Source organism: Channa argus, chromosome 1 (assembly GCF_033026475.1).
Source record: "Channa argus isolate prfri chromosome 1, Channa argus male v1.0, whole genome shotgun sequence".
In the NCBI taxonomy this organism is placed as follows: domain Eukaryota; kingdom Metazoa; phylum Chordata; class Actinopteri; order Anabantiformes; family Channidae; genus Channa; species Channa argus.
Genome location: NC_090197.1, coordinates 43,266,044 through 43,283,546, shown reverse-complemented (window position 1 = coordinate 43,283,546; position 17,503 = coordinate 43,266,044). Strand labels below are relative to the sequence as shown.

Below are 17,503 nucleotides of genomic sequence, written 5' to 3'. Positions count from 1 at the left end.
GAAGTAGCACAGCTCCTATGTGCTGCATTATGTGCTGCACTCAAATTAATATAATTATCAATTATCAGTTTATATATTTTGACTGTTGACTCCTTGAACCAAGTACAAATATTAACACAACAGAACTTGTCACTGAACCGTCAATACATTTACATTCATATTTAGTCATTTGGCTAAATATGCTTAAATATGCTTCCAGCTAAATTAATTTAATAATGAGCCAAAGTGCTTTGAGAAGAATTGTTTCAGTTGTATGAGACATAAGAGCCAGATAGGAAAATATTTTTTTAGGTGCATATAAAGTTGCAGGTGCATCTCAAGGCACCTTACAGAATAAAGTCAAGACTATAAAGATGTATAGAGAAAACCCAACAATTTGCTCTTGTGCAAGCCATAGGCAACAGTGGAGATGAAAAAGTGCTGAAAAAGTGCTGGAAACCTCCAACAGAACCAGGCTTAGGGTGGGCAGCCATCTGCCTTGATTGGGTTCACAAAAGAAAAATATCCTTCACGAATTGTGTTAATGTTCTAGTTCTAACATCTTTTCCAAAAACCTTTTGAAAATCTACCTTCTCTGAAGTGTCAGAAAAAAAATGAAAAATGTCTGTCTCAAAGTGACATATTCAACAGGACAAATTGATCCATCCAAAACTCATTCATAATAAATTCAATTTGGGATGACAGCAAAATTAGAAAATCCTCATATTTAAGAGAGGGAACTATTTGGCATTTTTGTTTAATCAATCACAAATAGATTTTCTGTTTAAAATTTCTGTGTAGGACGCAGATTTGTAAGGTATACAGGCATGTTTAGGGAACCCCTTGATTTGTACACATCCCAAAGACCTTTTTTCTCCACTTTTGAGTTAGTGCCTGCACATTTAGAACAGCAGCCAGCAGAGAGCACCACACACCATCAAAAAATAAGTGCACCTACCAACAGCCACAATAGACAATACAGAGCCATAAAATTTCATTGTAAAATTTTATCAATAGATAAATATACAGCTCAAACATGACTTTCAACATCAAACATACAGCACACTATAATGGAAACTATATTCAGTGGCAGTAGTACAGGCTACTCACAAAAACCCCAGATAACAATGTGATTAACGGTGACAACAAAACTACAATAAAAAATAAAATGTAACCATCACAGTTAGAATTTACCAAAAATCTCAAGTGTTGGTTCCTCTGCATACAGGTATAAGATACACATACAGATGATGTGAATGTGTACAGCATATGCCGTCATGCCAGTGGAATTTAATGGTGAAATAAAGTGTATTAGATCAATAAAATATTCATCCAGCACAAAAGAGAGCCAAGCAATCATAGTGAGCCATAAAGTGTTTTAAAATATAGTTTCTGTTCTTTGGCATTGCACATTTAAATCTGACTCTGGTCGACTGCAAAAGTTCTGAGACTGCAGGGTTTCATACTAATACTATGCTTATCTGTATTTAAATAACATGGTCACTGGTACATTCTTCAAATCAGACATCACAACTTCTTTTTGGAGCAATTTTTTTTGCTACAAAACTTGTGATGAAAAGTGTGTAAAATACTTAATTTTCTCACTTATCTTTTCATTGCGTATTAGTTTTCAATGTGTTCCGCAAACCTTCCTTCACACTTTAGCCCAACATTTAAAAAAAAATCTTGATTAACATGTGGGGTAAAAATATGAGCACTGATGAGCCGTGGACTTTCAGATTTTCAGGTCACTGACATTCCTCCATGTTGACTTGAGCTTTCCTTATGAGTCCCTGAAGAACCTGCTATATGCTTAGTGATTGAGTGCAGCACATTCTTCCCTATTCTTAGGGCTTTACTCATGCTGTGGGGGCCTATAAATTACTGTAGGTGAATAGGTGTAGACTCCTATTATGGAGAGTAATGCATCTCAGTTTTCATTAAAACCAAATGACGAATACATAATAGCAATATTAAATACTGTCTTCTCGGTTTGGAAAGGTTTTGGAAATAAATCACGATGAGGTCTGTGATGTGATGTCTTTTTAAAATGTGATGTCAAGACTTTAAAATCAAACACATTGCATCCACCTACAAACAGCTTGGTTAAAACCAGAGCAGAACAAATGAAGTCCCGATGGAACAAAGGCTTTTATGATATATTTTACAACCCATGCTTTGTACTTCAGGTGTAGAAAACAAAGGAAACATGGTAAATAGTGGTAATGGAGAGCTTTACAGTGCCATTTATTACCACATCTTGAACTAGGTGCTAATCACTCCAGAGAGGGCTTTTTTTTTTTTTGGACCTTCAGAGCTTCGGAGACAACTCTGACAAATAGTAGTGGATGACATAAAATTTTAATCATTTGCATTCAGCATTTTAATCATTGTGTGTGGGGGTGTAAAACAAAGAATTAGCTATTGCCAATTATCTTTGTGAGGGAGGGCAAGTCAGATGTGTAAAACAGATACTCACAAGCTGGAAATAGTAGACAAGATACAATCTTTCACTCGCAGGAGGAACTGAATATACAAACAACTCCAATCATTTACTACACAGAACATATTTTTGGCATAAAAAGTAAAGCTATAGAGCCAAGGCATTCATTCTTTATCAAAGATCAGTGCTTTTAGAAAAACATACTGTAGATACAATATGTTTATAATGGCCTTCATAACCCCAACTGTCGAAGCCCAGTTTGTACAATGTGACTTTAAGTGTAGGTATAAAAATAAATTTGCTATGTAACACAGCCCTGAGGGTTTTGTTGTCCACCAGTATCCATGCCATCTCCACATCGGACGTGGGTCTCCGTCAACAGACCCGCTCTGCTGGCATGGAGTTACCTCCTTTGAGATTAGCTGAATTCCAAAGCAAGTGTCCTCTGGCATACCATGCTTTCACCTCAGAAGCTTGTTTCCTGGACCCCCACCCACAAAAAATATCAAGTCTCCAAAAAATATGGAGAATATTCTACTCTTCCACATATGAAAGACTGAAGGGCCTAGTGCCACTGGGGTGGCTGGGCCTGCAAGACCCCATGCTATTGGATCCTTACTGACCCAATCCCTAATCCCATTGGCTCCTCTGGGACCCACACTGTAAGCCTCAGTGGTTCTTTTCCATCCAGTCCCAGCTTTCATCACTGTCCTTCCTGTTCTTCTCAGCTTCAATAATCTCTCTGTAGCGCCGACGGAAGAAACCCATCTGTTACAAAGCAAGAGAAACATACACACGGATGGTTAGCAATGTGCACATCAATAATGCACAGCCACAGCATAAAGCCCCACGACTAGCTGAAATTATCATTCCATATATCCTTTCACAGACACAGTCACCTACCTCTGGCTGCGCAGCTGGACATTCAGTATAATCTGCATTATTACAACAACTACATATTTTTATTAAGTTATTACTCAACTCGTTTCGTCACAGTGATGGATTACTGTACAGCTTTTACTTTGAAATATACTGTATGAAGGTTGAGATTTCTGCTACAGAGGAATGGGAAACAATGGATGCTGCCAAGGTAGGAAATCAATTTAAAATCATAGCATGGTATGCTTTGAAAAAGACTGGAGGTAATGTAAAGAAGTTAATAGGCTAAGCCACACAAAACTCCCGGCACAGATGGAAGAATTTTGAGGGTTTCCCTGGCAGAAATGTGTTGTTTTAATGGAAATGGAATACTGTATTATAGTTTACATTTAATTGACCTATAACATGCATTCACCAGGTGTGATTTAATGTGATGTGAGACTTTGATGAGAGGAGTGGTGTGTATGTAAACAAAGCAGCAGAACTGGGATGCTGCCTCTCTCACTATGCCTTTATTTATTTACCTTCATTTGCCTACTAAAGTTTATTGATACAAACCTGAACTCTCCTCAGGCATTTCCTGAAAAGAGCAATACAGGACATGTGCTGCTCTTGTAAGTGGTGTTTATTTTGGCCAGATCCGAGGACCTGGGGTATCGGGAGGAAATACATCCCAGGAGCAACATTCCAAGGTTTAGATGTGGTATTCCCAGAGGATAATGAAGCATTGAAAAAGAAAGGGAGCTTTGTGCTTACTGGGCCTCTTTAGATTGGTCTTTCATGTGAGTGGTATGGTGTGAATTATTGTCCAATCTGTGATTTGTCCTTTTCATGGCTGTTAAAGGCTGAAAGCACGCTCTCACCCCCACCAATTCCCCTACCTCCAGCTGTCTCTGTACAAACTTTGCTGATATCTAATCAGAGGGCTTCTAGCTGTGAAACACAAGTTTGTGATAATTATAATAGTAATTGTAATTTAATTTACTATTGTAGTAACAAAGAAAAGTTGTTTAGTACATTTTGTGAAACATGTGAGCTGACGATCTGTGTGCATTGGATTATCTTCCAGAGTAGTCGAGCTAACAGCAAAAAGATGAGGATTACCTTCCAGAGTAGCACAGCTAACAGCAAAAAGATGAGGATTCCCACCAGCAGACTGATGGCGATGATCCAGCCAACTACGTAACCCCTGGGCTCCTGACTGTGGAGAGCCTCAAACACCAGCTAAAAACACAGCAACAATTCAGTTAGTGAGTCACACTCAAGTACAATTAAAACGCATACGCACACATAGACACATACATGCACACACACACACACACACACACATTAGGTCATACAGTGCTGGTGATGCAATGTGGAGCAACAATAAAAACCAAAACCCATCCGTTGTGACTCAGGAGGAGCTAAATGTAAAATAACACATTAAAAACTAGGGAAGCAGTTTTACATTGAACCCCGACATTTTGGGCCTGGGTTTTAAGCATTGTTGGCAAGGTGACCTTTGTTCCAAATGTAACAGTGTTTCTAACATGTAACGTTGCAGTGCAAACTGTTCCTGTGTTGTAAAGTAAAGTTTCATTCACATACTGTAAAGGTGATTCTTCCACAGAAGCATCATCACCCTGTCATGGAAATGTCCTTTAGTCGATCAATCAACCACTTAAACTAGACTGAAATAAAGTGAACTAAGTTTGGTGATCTGGGAGACCTGGCATTTAAAAAATTGCATTTTCTCATGGGATGTTTCCCACCCCATGAGAAAATGCTGACCTGCTGCATAATCTATCACTGACTGCCAACTTAGTTCACTTAAGTAATCACTGTAACATGAAGAACAACAACGATGGAAGTAGTATCTGATTATAAACTGTGTCTTTACTATAATTAAGTAAACATTTATTATTAATTCCCAACTTTTTTACTTGTTTCAAAATAAAATTACTGTTCAGTCTTTGTGCTATGAAGTTCATTTGAGGCTATGTGATACTTCTATATTTGAGTAATATCCAAAACAGTTACTTTGATCATTTAAATTTAATTGGGCTTGTAATAACCAGTGGATTGACTTGACTGAAATATTGCATTACTCTGCACCACAACTAAGCCTGCTTTAATGTCAGGATTCATGGCTTAGATAGAAAACAGCAAAATGACTGGGCTTGTAAAATAGATCTTATTTACTAATAATTCTTTGGATAAAGCCAAACAATGTATATTCTCAATCCTGTATAATTTGTCATGGCAAACAATACTGGGAGAATTTTAAAAGTGACTTAGGAACTTCACTGTAGTGCTGTTTTGGCTTTAAACACAAATGTGGCATGAGACACCGAACGTGAGCCAAAACCAAGTGGACAAGTGAAGATTAATTTCTCTGTTGAAAAGTTTCCCACATTAACAGCTCCCCCTTACTCCAAAGCTCTGGAATCTATCTGTTGTAACGCATGCCAAAGCGCTTGCATGAACAAAAAGGATGAAAGCTCTACTGGTCATTGCTCTCTGAGTCTGTCTTTCCTAATTTAACTTGTGTAATCAGTCATTTCTGAAGATGCGTTCAACATGTTTACAGTGAAAGCATATGGATGTTGGTGGGTTTTTTTACATATCACAGGTGGTAAAATGTGGGCTTATTCTGCTTGCTCGGCTTGTTCGGCTTGCTGTGAGCAATACAACCAGGGACCACAAATTATGCTTTGCAGTGTGAACACTAGGCAGCAGGGATCCCAGAGGACAAGGTAACTGGAATGAGCGCACACACTAAGTGCTGAAAGAGTGGCACTGTATGGACATATTCAGGGCAGGTTGGAATTTTTTTTCTGAGCATGCCTGGAGCTCAGGGTCAGCAGGTCTGCAGCCTGGTCAGCACTGTAATCACTTGAGAGACCCCACTGCAATCATGCTAGGTGCTCAATTTAATCATCACATCTGATCTGGTGGGCCATTCAATCACTCAGCAAACAGCAGTAGGGGGAGGGTCTGTCCTTGAGCACAGCTGAGGACCCTGAAAACAGCCAACAGAAAGGGGCACCACACAGTATCCCTACAAGCCCCAGTTGTTCCTCAGGCTTACATCATTTAGCAATGATCCCCACTGGAGCACGTGAGAGGCTCGAGGAATGACTAAACCAGAATGTGACGGACTTTGAATCTACAAATAAATACAAATATTTATGCTTGTGCCATGTAGTGAGTACCCTCTCCCTCTCAACCAGGGCACCTGGTTAAAGTACCATTAAGCCACACTGTTACACTGCCACAGTGTCTTGGAGCAAGAAACAACATTACCAGATGCAGAGGTTCCTGCTCTTTGACTTAACTTGTGGGGTTGACTTAGACTGAGCTAAAGCAAACAAGATTTAAGGGTTCAGGAGGCCTAAATTAGAAAAAACTGATTAAAAATGTAGCTTGAATACTCACTCTCTCCAGCTATGATTTTGTCTCCACTAATGCCATTAAAAAAATATCTGGCTCTCCAGCTGAGTCACTTACTCGCTTGCAATATAATTGATGCTAGAGGAATAGGGTACAAGTGGTTTATCAGAGCTTCTGCTGAGGCTGGAACTAAGGTTGATGAAAGCTCTGAGAGGTTAAAGGTGCTGAAACACTAAAATGAAAAGGGTTGACTCCATTCATATTACAGTACACGTAGACATCTGACCATTGCTAACATAAAAATATTCATTAGAGCAGCTTTAAGTAGAATTCGTAGAATAAACCATAACCAATGATGTGTTCAGGATTTACTTACAGAAATATCCTCTGGCAGGCCACTGGGCAACTCCAAAGCCTTGGCATTTACTTGTATACTGCCCCTTGTCACAAACTGGATCACTGAGGAGCTATCCTGTGGATTAATTGGGTGGATTATTGTTACCATTAGAGTTAAAGCTATGGTTACCTGCGTAAATTCAACAAGCTCATGACAGGTTTCCTACCTTCTTAAGAATTTCAGTGTTAAGTAGAAGTTTAATATCTATGCTCAAAGCTTCTCCTTTTAGCTGCGGACCCAGGCTGCAGGAGATTGTCATACAAGCTCTTCCAGGCCGGTCACAGTCCTTTAAAAAAGAAACCGAGAGGGAGAAAGAGAGTGTTGAGAGAAGTAGAAGGAGAAAATGATAATCAGATACTAAATTCACTCAGAAAACCCCAAAAGGAATAATTGACAGTAGCCTATGAAATTTCAAAGTAAAATTAAAGTGCTGCATGTTTACCAAGACTTTGCGTCCTGATTTGGTGAAAAAGGCAAATATGGAGTGAAAGATGCTTTCTCTTTCTTGGGGGATGGTGCATGGTGTTGGGTTCCTGTGAGGGGTGCAGTTCCCCCGACCATCAGCCACCTGAAATGGGACAGTGGTGGAGAAAAACATGTTTTCACTACAGTTCACTCATAAAAAATAGTAAAATCATATCTAACGATCATAAATGAGGTCATTTATAGAAAGGACGTGTGATGGGATGTGGATGATAGCAGGAACTTTGACATGTTCATGTTGGATGATGACAGGTTTGAAAAGGTCGACATAAGCACTTTTGTCATCTAAACTGGCCCAATCCCATTATTGTTAAGAGTCTCAAAGGCTCACAGGAAGTTCTCTGCCACACTAGTACTCCTCCCAGAAAGATTTCCCATATGGAGTGATTTAGGGGTGTCTGTTTTACTGCCCACCCCCGAGGGAACACTTCCCTCAGTCCAACCAGAAGCCCTCAAGGTAAATATGTCCACTGGCCTTCCTCATTGTCTGCTTTTATTGCCAAGCTTTCTCGTGACCTGTATTTCTGCTGGGATAGCTCGTGTGAAGATTAATAGTCTGTGCTAACCTGGTGAAATCCCCTACAAGAACAGAATTTTCACTGTAAATAATAAGGATTGAGGGATTTTGCACAGAAAAATTTGAACATATGGAACAACAGTCAGGAACTTATATATCATGTCTGAACACAAGGACATCTGTATATAATGTATTGTAAGAATATCTGACTATAAAATATAAGCGTGTGACTGTCCGCTGAGCCACCAGCTAGACACAATGGTAACAGTGTTTATGATGTGTGCTTCCAAGCTGGGGATGGTAAGGGGCAGTAGCCAGCTCTGCAGGTGTCCCATTCCCATTTTCGTGCAAGCTGTCTGATCCTCTGAAAGTGATTCCAGATGGGCTCTAGGAGGGTGGGATATAGTCATCCCCATCTTCCCATTCACAGTAACTACAATTAACAGCTTGAGCTACAAGCCTATATGCAAGGAGCAACGCACAGGTTAGGAAAACATTTTTACGCTGTGGGAATATTGCCTTTCTTTATCTAAATGAAAAATCTGGTGACACAAAATGATTGGCTAGCTTAAGTAGCAACATCAACACTTTAGATTTTGACTTGCCCATTGATGCCTCACACCAGTGCTATAACAAAAAAGCCAAGCCTGAACATGTCCTCCGAGGTGGGTACAAGCCCCAGTCCCATAAAGAGAAGCACGTCCAACAGACCTGGACTGAATAAGCTAAACATATGGCTGCCTGCAGATGAATAAGCTAAAAAAATAAGGATTAGGGTGAGGTAAATATAGAAGATAAGACTGCTGCTGGCATTCACCTGTGTTTCAAGGATGTGGAACATGTCAGCTCCGCTGCCAACCAGCCGGTTGGGTATTCTGATGTCCACAATTGAGCCAGGCAGCCTGCTGGGCCCCTTGTTTATGGCCTGGAACCACACCACACAATGAGAGGGAAAGACAGCGACTACGTAAACGAGAACTGAATATACTCTATAAGAGTATATGTCAAAAATTCTATGTCTTTTGTGCTTAGAGTACCTGGAACGTGAGATTAAGAGGCTGAAAGTTGCACTCCATGTCCTCCAACTGGACAAAGCGTGAGGCATCGATGGAGTTTCCATACACGAAGGAGCTCGGCGTTACCACACTGTAGACAACAGTGTTCAGGAGAGACACAGGAGAAACATTACCACACAAAAGAATATTGATCTTAATGCCCACGTAAAGAGCATTAAAAACAGTTTTCTAAAACTTTCTGGCTTTAGTCATGTTATTAGCTGGAAAGGAGTGTTTTCTTTAGCAGCTGCAATATGAGTCAGATGTGTCCAGCTTTGCTCGGAAGCCTCCCTTCACATTAAAGACAGCACACAGCAGCCTTATCAGATGTCAGAGTCTGGCAGGTTTTGCACTGTTTTACATCTCTCTCCCTTCTCTGTGAAGCTATGCTCAGGCACTCAGAGATAAGACTTTAAAGTTGATATGCTCCATACTGACAAAGGCACTCCCTCTTCCCCATAGGGGCTGACAGATCAGCAACCAGTTTACCAGGTCTCAATTTGAGGGGCGTAAACTAAGCTTTTTAAAGTTTGTTACCGGTTACTACTACAATTGTTATGAGTGTCCTTACCCAGTAATAACTGTGTCAGTCTCATGAACCAGAGGGATGGACAGATCCAAAAGGTTGTCAGAGAGTCTGTGCTCAGGATTGGCGCTATGATAAACAAGAAAAAATGATGTAATGTAATGAATGTAATTTTGTAAATCATTTGCGATACCACCAATTCAAAAACATATAATTTGTGTTTGTAAGCATGAACTAAAATGTGACTCTTAATACTTACCTTTTAGCTTGAACTAAAAACTGCAATGTATCATTTTCCCCAGAGAGCTGACTTGTATCAAAAATCACTGCAAAATGATACTGAGCAGAAAAAGACAGAATAAAGCAGGGAGTTATTGACTGCATTTAAAAAAAAACAAAAAAACAGTTTCCTCATGTAAGTATGTTTTCTGTAAGATGCCACAGCTTTTTTCATTACCAAACGCACTCAGCAGGAGGCTTTTGCACACCAGTGCATTCTGCTTTATTGAGATTCCAACACCTCTAACGATGTTGTGTATCAACATGTAGTTTTCACACTGAGCATTCAGTTCTGCTTTGCTTTGAGCTACCTTAGTCTGTGCTCTCATGAAGGGAAATCCCACGCTGCATTTGAGAAAGTCTAACTCAACAAGTCCACAGGCGATACCCTTCTCTTCCTGCAAAAAAGCACAGAGTAAGAGGGGGTGATAAAGACAGACAGACTGGAGTCAGAGTGGGTGACACAACTGGAGACAGAGGACACAAAAAGGAAGGCACAGTAGACAAGTTGCAGGCTGTGATAGTGACAAATCATTTTAGGCAAAAGGCATCAGCGTTGATAAACCTAATGCAAATACAATATCCTTCACTGCAGGTTTGATTACAGTATATTCCTATATATAAAAGAATAGGTTCTCAAAGCTCAATGAATTTCCAAGTTAGGTTAAAGGAAGATGTACAAAGCAGTGATGGCACACACACACAGATCTTAGCGGGTGGGTAATTGGACAAACTCCAGGCTGTATGTTTGGAAGCTTGTCTAAACAATATGGAGCTTCACCGGCTGCGCTGTGTAAACATTTAGGCCTTGACCCTATGAGCAGTAAGAATTCTTTTAGCACGAGTTCACTTAGAAGCTGTCCGATGAGCTCCTGTGGTGGGCGCATCAAAGAGGGCAGAGATACTATAATAATAATAATAAAAGAGACAGACTGGTGCCCCTGGAACCCTCAGCAGCAGGCTTTCAACTAGCCATACAAAACGTTTGCATGCATGGACTCTGGCCTTTGCAACATGTTTTCAAGTATGATGAAGGAAAATAGGTGTGAAGCTTGAGTCTGCTGACATGAGGGTAGACATCCATCCACTATCATCCACACTACCATTCCACTTATTCAGCAAATTCCCAGTGTGAGTCCAAGGTTGTGCCCTCCATCTTCATTAAGTCAGCTTAAATAAGCAACACTTCCCTTTGTATGAAGACTAAAGCTAGCCCTGCAGTGGGGGTGGGGACCCTAGCACAACTGGCAATGATGGAATTTCCTCTATTTCCTGTATTCCTCCATGCTGCTGTGCAAACACCGCCTGTCCCATGGGGCTGGGCAGGATTGGGGAAGTCAGCCTGTTTACCCATCACCCACCTGGCAGCCTTTGAGAGAGAGCAGAGCCCACAGACACAAGGCGTGTTGTGCCTCCACAGGGACAAGAGCCACAAAGTCCGTTTGTTCAGCACTTCTTCACTTTCTTTATCTTGCTTACTTTCTCTGGTTTTCTGTGTCAGGAACAAATACACATTGAGATGGGCCTGCCATTTATGAAATAAATATCACCAGGACTGTTTACTCTGCTGTAGCGTCAGCTGAAGCATCTACTGGAGCAGTACATCAGCGTGGATGACAATACACAGGAGACCCATTTTCCAAATGCTCTACAAGTCTCTTAATGTCTCCATCCACCTCGGTATTTGTACATTTGGCTTTATTTTGGAATACCTTTTCCAAACCCATGTCATCACCTATTTAATACTCTCTACATAGGTATGAAGATTAAGATCCACCTTTGGCTTTCTTAGCATGAGCAAAGCTACACTTCACAGCCAAGAAAATCTGTGATTCACATATTCTTAGTTTAGCTATGAAGGACCACTGAAATTCACAACTTCACACATTTTTAAACACACGTTATACCACCAGAAATCAAGTGTGGAAGAAATATTCACATTCTTTAGAAAACCCAAACCACAACACTCCATCCGTCAATCCATTATATGTAACTACTTATTCTGTTAAGGGTCAAGGGGAGCTGGAGCCTATCCCAGCTGTCACAGGGTGAGAGGCGCAGTACAACCTGGACAGGTTGCCAGTCCATCTCAGGGCCAACACAGAGAGACATACGCAGGCAACCATTTACACCATGTCTTTGCATGCAAGCAGACGGAGAATTACACACAGAAAGCCAACAGTCAGCTGGGGACGCAGTCGTTCTAGCTTCTAGCTGTGAGGTGGCAGCGCTCACAACACTCCAGTACAAGTCAAATCATTTTACAAACATTACATTTTTTGATCTACTTCTTCTGCAATCTAACTGTTGCCTAGATTCTTTATTGTGGCATGGACAAAGATCAGAAAATATCATGAAAGAATTTCAAATATCATCCAGCTCAATTGCCACGATAACATTTAAGTAGTATTTCAATATTTTAAGTGGCTGATGTGATGGTAACACTTTATATTGTTGTGTGGTTTAATCTAACAAATCATCATTTAGAGGCAGGTCTGTGTCATGGGCAAAATATTAATCTGCAACTGATAACTAAAGCTTTTGGGAAAATGTAGTGGACTTAAAATTACAATAACTCTAAAGTACAATCTAAATGGCTGCCAAAAATACAGTGGCACAAAACATCTACCACAGCTCTGACCTTTAGGTAAAAAGTGCTATATTCAACTTCTAAAACATTTCAGAGATAACAAAACAAAACAAACAACAACAACAACAAAAAACAAAAAACACAGTAGCCAGTGCAGCTGTATCTGAGTCACATGGGAATGAAGGCAGTGCTCCTGAAACCAATTCACCTCCACAGATTTCTGACAGCTTGTGTTTCAAGAACAACAGAAAGATAACACACCCCAAACTTAAATATGAGGGGAGTACAAGTTCATGCCTCTCTTGTGGGTGAAAAGGCCTCTTGGGGAGGATTAGGGATCTGAACTCACCTTTGCAAAAAGGGGTCACATTGTCACCTTTGGCTTCTCCAATAATAATTAGAAATCTCCCAAAAGAAATTTGGCAGTGAATCTTTTCTGTGGCCTTTCTCTCATCCCTTTGTTCTGTTCACTTCCTGTTCCCTTTGTGCAGCAGGCCACCCTGACTGGTTCCTGAACAAAATGAGGCTCTGTGGCTGCTGGTAACCTGATACTCAATGTCAGCCTGCTTTATTAGATTAGCTATGAAACTCAAACTGAAACTGTGTTTTTCTAATATTTGCCTGCGCATGTATTCTATTTAAATTCAATTTCAGCTGTTGGGGTTATTAAATCATGTCACAGGTGTAGTGCTTTACAGAGATGGTCTTATCCATCACAGGGTTGCAGAACCCTGCTGGAGGGTAAACGTGACGTTTGTTATGTAGGGAAAAGCATTCCTGACGGATGTTGAACCCTTCTAACATCCGATAAGCTGGTGAACACATGCAGGCTTCTGTCGGAGAGTCCTGTCTGACGTGGCGCCTCTCTCAGCTGAGAGTGGATCTGCTGGCCATAAGCAGCGAGCACACAGACATGAGCAGAGGCAGAGATGACCTCTGTGAAATCCATTTGGTCCAGCATGGTCCCAAGGAAAATCCCTGAGGTTTAGTGTGGGACGGCAGTGGGTAGATATTCCTTTAACAGAATGCTAAGTGTGAGGAGCATATCTGATCAATATTTCCTTTAGGGTCAGTCGTCATGCACTTTGCAAACCTTATTTACCCAATTAAATAAGGTACTATGATACATTTTCACATGGATAATGGGATTTGAATGGTACATAAAAGAAGCTTGATGTAATATGAGGTATGTGTGTTGTGATTTGTTCCCATGCACATAGCTCATATAGTTTTGACAAGGTGTGTCTGTCTCGAATGAGTCAGGGATGTGTATGACAGTTTGGCTCAAAGAGCTGCCCTCTGACACGGGACAGCTGTTGCTACTCTCCTGCTCTTCATCCTTTTCTCAGCTGGGCAGCCTACACAGCTTAGACAAAGCTTTGATTTTATCTGTTCTCTTACAGGTCTGTCTTTTTGTATGCTGCACTGTTTAGACTGAGCTCCTGACATGTAATCAGTCTTCTTAAATAAACAGTTTTTGAGAAAATGTAATGATTTGAGAAAATTTATGATATTTAACTTATATGTGTGAGAAATATGGTTTTGTGTATTGTTCGGCTTTACTTGTACTTTACTGCAGCAAAACAGCAATCAATCAGATGTCAGAAATAAATATGTGCGCCAGAGTAAATAAACAGCAGATACTTCAAGAGCCACAACAGACCTTCTGCCAGAAGTTGATGTAAAAAACTTCTCGGGTGAAGTTGAAGTAGATGTTGGTGTCATAGGCATCATCTCCAGCGTTAGAGATGGTCAGGTTCAAAGAGACATTCTTAACTCCACCAAGAGCCAAATGGGGCTTGACATGCAACCTAATAGAAACAATGTAAACAATGTATTTTAGAGCATAAACAAACTTTTTTATAGCATGGCAGAATGTCGTAGAAGAAACAGAAAGCAAACTTTTATATTATGAAGCAATCTAGGTTTTTTATTTTATAAAGTAAAAAAACAGTTTTGCTTTTAAAATATACTACTGGAATAAAACAAAGAATATCATTAAAATATGCTGGTTACCTGGACATATGTAAGTGTCACTACATTGTACACAGAGCAGAAGATACACACGAAAAAGAAAGGGAACTCCCTAAGCATGGGGAAACATATGGATATACTCCAAGCATGCGTCATGGTTCCACTACCCACACCCACATGACCTATGACGTCAGTTTGCTTCTTCAGTACTGCAAGAAATGGCCAAGACAGAGAATACTGTAGATGTAAACTGTGAAGTTAAAGGTTTTTACCCAGAGAGCAGCAGTTTCCCATGAAGCCTCAGGTCTGCAGCACAGTCGTCTGACAGGCAGTTTTTCTCAAACCAAGTCTGAAGAGGAAACAGTAAAATACACAGTTCATAATATGACCTCATGCTGTCCATGCACTGAACACAGCTACTCCATATTCAGCCTAGGGGGCAGTGTTGTGTTGTTGTTGGCACGATCCAATAACTCATGATTCAGGAGGCCCCAAAATATTTACTGTATCTGATGTCTCTTTTAATCATTCAGAGGGTGGTCTTTGGTTTAAATGATAAAAGGAAACTTAAGTCAAGCGGTAAAGCTCAATGTAACACTGATGAGCTTTGGACACACGGATTCTGTAGGTGCTGAAGGACGCAAATCAAGAAGTGCAGACAGTGGGGAAACACATGTGGGGCAGGTTAGAGGTGGTTGCAAAGAAAATAAATGAATCAGTCGTTTTGGACTTCGCTCAAGAAAAGCTAACACAGACAAGAATAAGCTGGTAACCAACACTAAATCATTATAGCCTCCATTGAAACTATTTCCTTCATTCCTTCTCTGGTCCAAGGCTGAGTCTTTATGGCAGACATTCAGTCCAGTATAAAGGTTTTTAATATTTATGCATCTAATAAAGGGTTTAATTTTATCTCAAATGCAACTTGTGATAAAGACATAATGAGTTTAACAAACTTTGTAAAATGTTGCAGATAGTGAAGAATGGTCACAGGAAATTAACTTTTCTTTATTGTTGAAACCTTTAATTTAGTTGGATTAAGGAGGTTTTAACCTCATTAGTTTAAATAATATGAATTACCTCATTCTTCACTGCAATCTTGTTTCCTTTCCTCCATCGCAGCACTGGAGTCAGTGCAGGCAGGTCTCTCTCCTGGTGTCCAGTTAGCACATGCTTCCCCAGGCTGTAGGTTACCTCAAAAGTAATGGCTGTGAACACGTCCTTCACGTCTTTCTGCAGAGAGGATAAACATGGTCCAACACTCGTCCCACCATAGACACAAATCTTTTAAAACTAATTATAACCTCAAAGCAATAATTTTTGTACCCATTCGGTAATTATGATAATTTCCCATCTTTCTCTAATTTATGCCTGGTGCAAAGACTGATTACGCTGCAGATTATTTGATGGATATAATGTTATCACTGTAATTACCGAGCCAAAGATCCACAGAGTTGAATGGAGATGTCAGTATACCGATAACCCACAAAACCATTCTAATTGGTTTTAATGAATGGGTGACAACTCTCTCATTAATTACTGTTTCTTTTTTCCAATTTTTTAAAAGTAATATAATAGGAGGACCACCCCTAAAAGATCTCAGTAAAGTGAACACATTTTGTTTCTGCCTAAGCACTGCCTCTGACAACAAGGACCATCTTTGCATTTTTGGCACTTCCAGCTACAACCACAAAAATTGTGCTTGATTTGGCATCATGTTTGGAAACAATGCAGAGAGAACAAAAACAGAAGTGAAAGTGATCAAATCTCAAATCTTCATTAGGAGAATTGCGTACATGAGAAAAACATCTGATGTTGCTTTTTCATCTCATATCTATTACAGTTAAGCTTGGCTCTTCAAAGGCTGCTTGGTGGGTCTGGCTCTAGTCTTAGTATCTAAAGTAAAAGCTGCAGCAAAAACACACACAAGCTCCATAGGCAACCTGTGTTCCACTGGCCAACTGGTGTCTATTAACATGGAGCCAAACCTACAATGTAAACACAACGGGCTTCCCTGTGTTTTCCGGCGGTCACTTAGGGCACTCGTTTTTTGCACTCTCTCTCATGTGTCGGTTATCAGAGCATTTTCCACTGTCCAACCACCCATCTTGTTTCCTCAGGCCAACCTGGGCTTTGGACAACACCAGTGTAGAACACACCCAACACATCAACAGTGAGAAAGTTACAGCAGGAAAGAGCTAAAGTTAGTGCATTGCATAAATTCATTTAGGAAATGGTGCAGCACGCAGATAAAGCCATAGCCTTACAGATAGCATCAGAGAACCATCAGTCACTTTACATTTACATTTAGCCATTTAGCAGACACTTTTATCCAAAGCAACTTACATGTGACGTACAAGGCAACTCTAAACAACAACTGAATTTAAGCAGCTAACATCAGGATGGTGGTTATTCACAATAACAATGGTAACATGCTGCAGTGTTTAACATATGGTCAATAATAAAAGCAAAAAATACAAATGCAAAAAAGGTGGTGACCTCACATCTAACACTAAACTAGGCATTTTAAGCCTTATTGGACCTACAGAGCTGGTGTTGTTCTAGTAGTTTTAGCTTAGCTGAAGCGTAATATGACACAACACAACAGTCAGTGCTGAATCAATGGTGGTATGAGATCTCGGCCTCAGTAGCCATTAAAGCAGAATGTTTTAAAATGGGCCCTGTCTACTGGCCTCTGAGTCAACTGACCCTCTGGGAGTTTGTTGCTCGGGTCTCCAGCCCCAAATTCCCACTGCTTATCTCACATTTTCACAAGCCACATCAGAATGTGGGGACATAGAGTTGTGCAATGAAATGTGTTTTTGCACATTTCCTTTCATTAAATCTGTGCTCTGTTATGGAATTTACACTTTTCTTTCCACAGAGTTTTTATTGTTATGGACATACAGGATAATTTTCTTAAAATGGACTGTCAACTAACTGGGCAGCTCCCAAGACTCCCAGCAACCCCCCTTTAGATGTGCCGCAGGCTATTCAGTAACACTT

The 17,503-nt window shown here is 40.3% G+C and overlaps 1 protein-coding gene across 2 annotated transcripts in view; it reads right to left on the bottom strand.

Moving 5' to 3' along the window:
• Positions 1 to 977: 977 nt before the first annotated feature.
• The window catches only part of itga9 (integrin, alpha 9), a 42,785-nt gene continuing 26,259 nt past the window's right edge, over positions 978 to 17,503 (bottom strand). For both annotated transcript variants that reach the window (XM_067524051.1, XM_067524042.1), the window contains exons 16-28: positions 15,578 to 15,730; positions 14,770 to 14,846; positions 14,187 to 14,334; positions 10,245 to 10,331; positions 9,914 to 9,993; positions 9,700 to 9,783; positions 9,111 to 9,219; positions 8,891 to 8,998; positions 7,516 to 7,641; positions 7,240 to 7,359; positions 7,053 to 7,148; positions 4,406 to 4,525; positions 978 to 3,190 (exon numbers count right to left, since the gene is read on the bottom strand). In XM_067524051.1, coding sequence (XP_067380152.1) covers positions 3,092 to 3,190; positions 4,406 to 4,525; positions 7,053 to 7,148; positions 7,240 to 7,359; positions 7,516 to 7,641; positions 8,891 to 8,998; positions 9,111 to 9,219; positions 9,700 to 9,783; positions 9,914 to 9,993; positions 10,245 to 10,331; positions 14,187 to 14,334; positions 14,770 to 14,846; positions 15,578 to 15,730 — 1,407 coding nt within the window. In that variant the 3' untranslated portion in view covers positions 978 to 3,091. The remainder of the gene's footprint in view (positions 3,191 to 4,405; positions 4,526 to 7,052; positions 7,149 to 7,239; positions 7,360 to 7,515; positions 7,642 to 8,890; positions 8,999 to 9,110; positions 9,220 to 9,699; positions 9,784 to 9,913; positions 9,994 to 10,244; positions 10,332 to 14,186; positions 14,335 to 14,769; positions 14,847 to 15,577; positions 15,731 to 17,503) is intronic.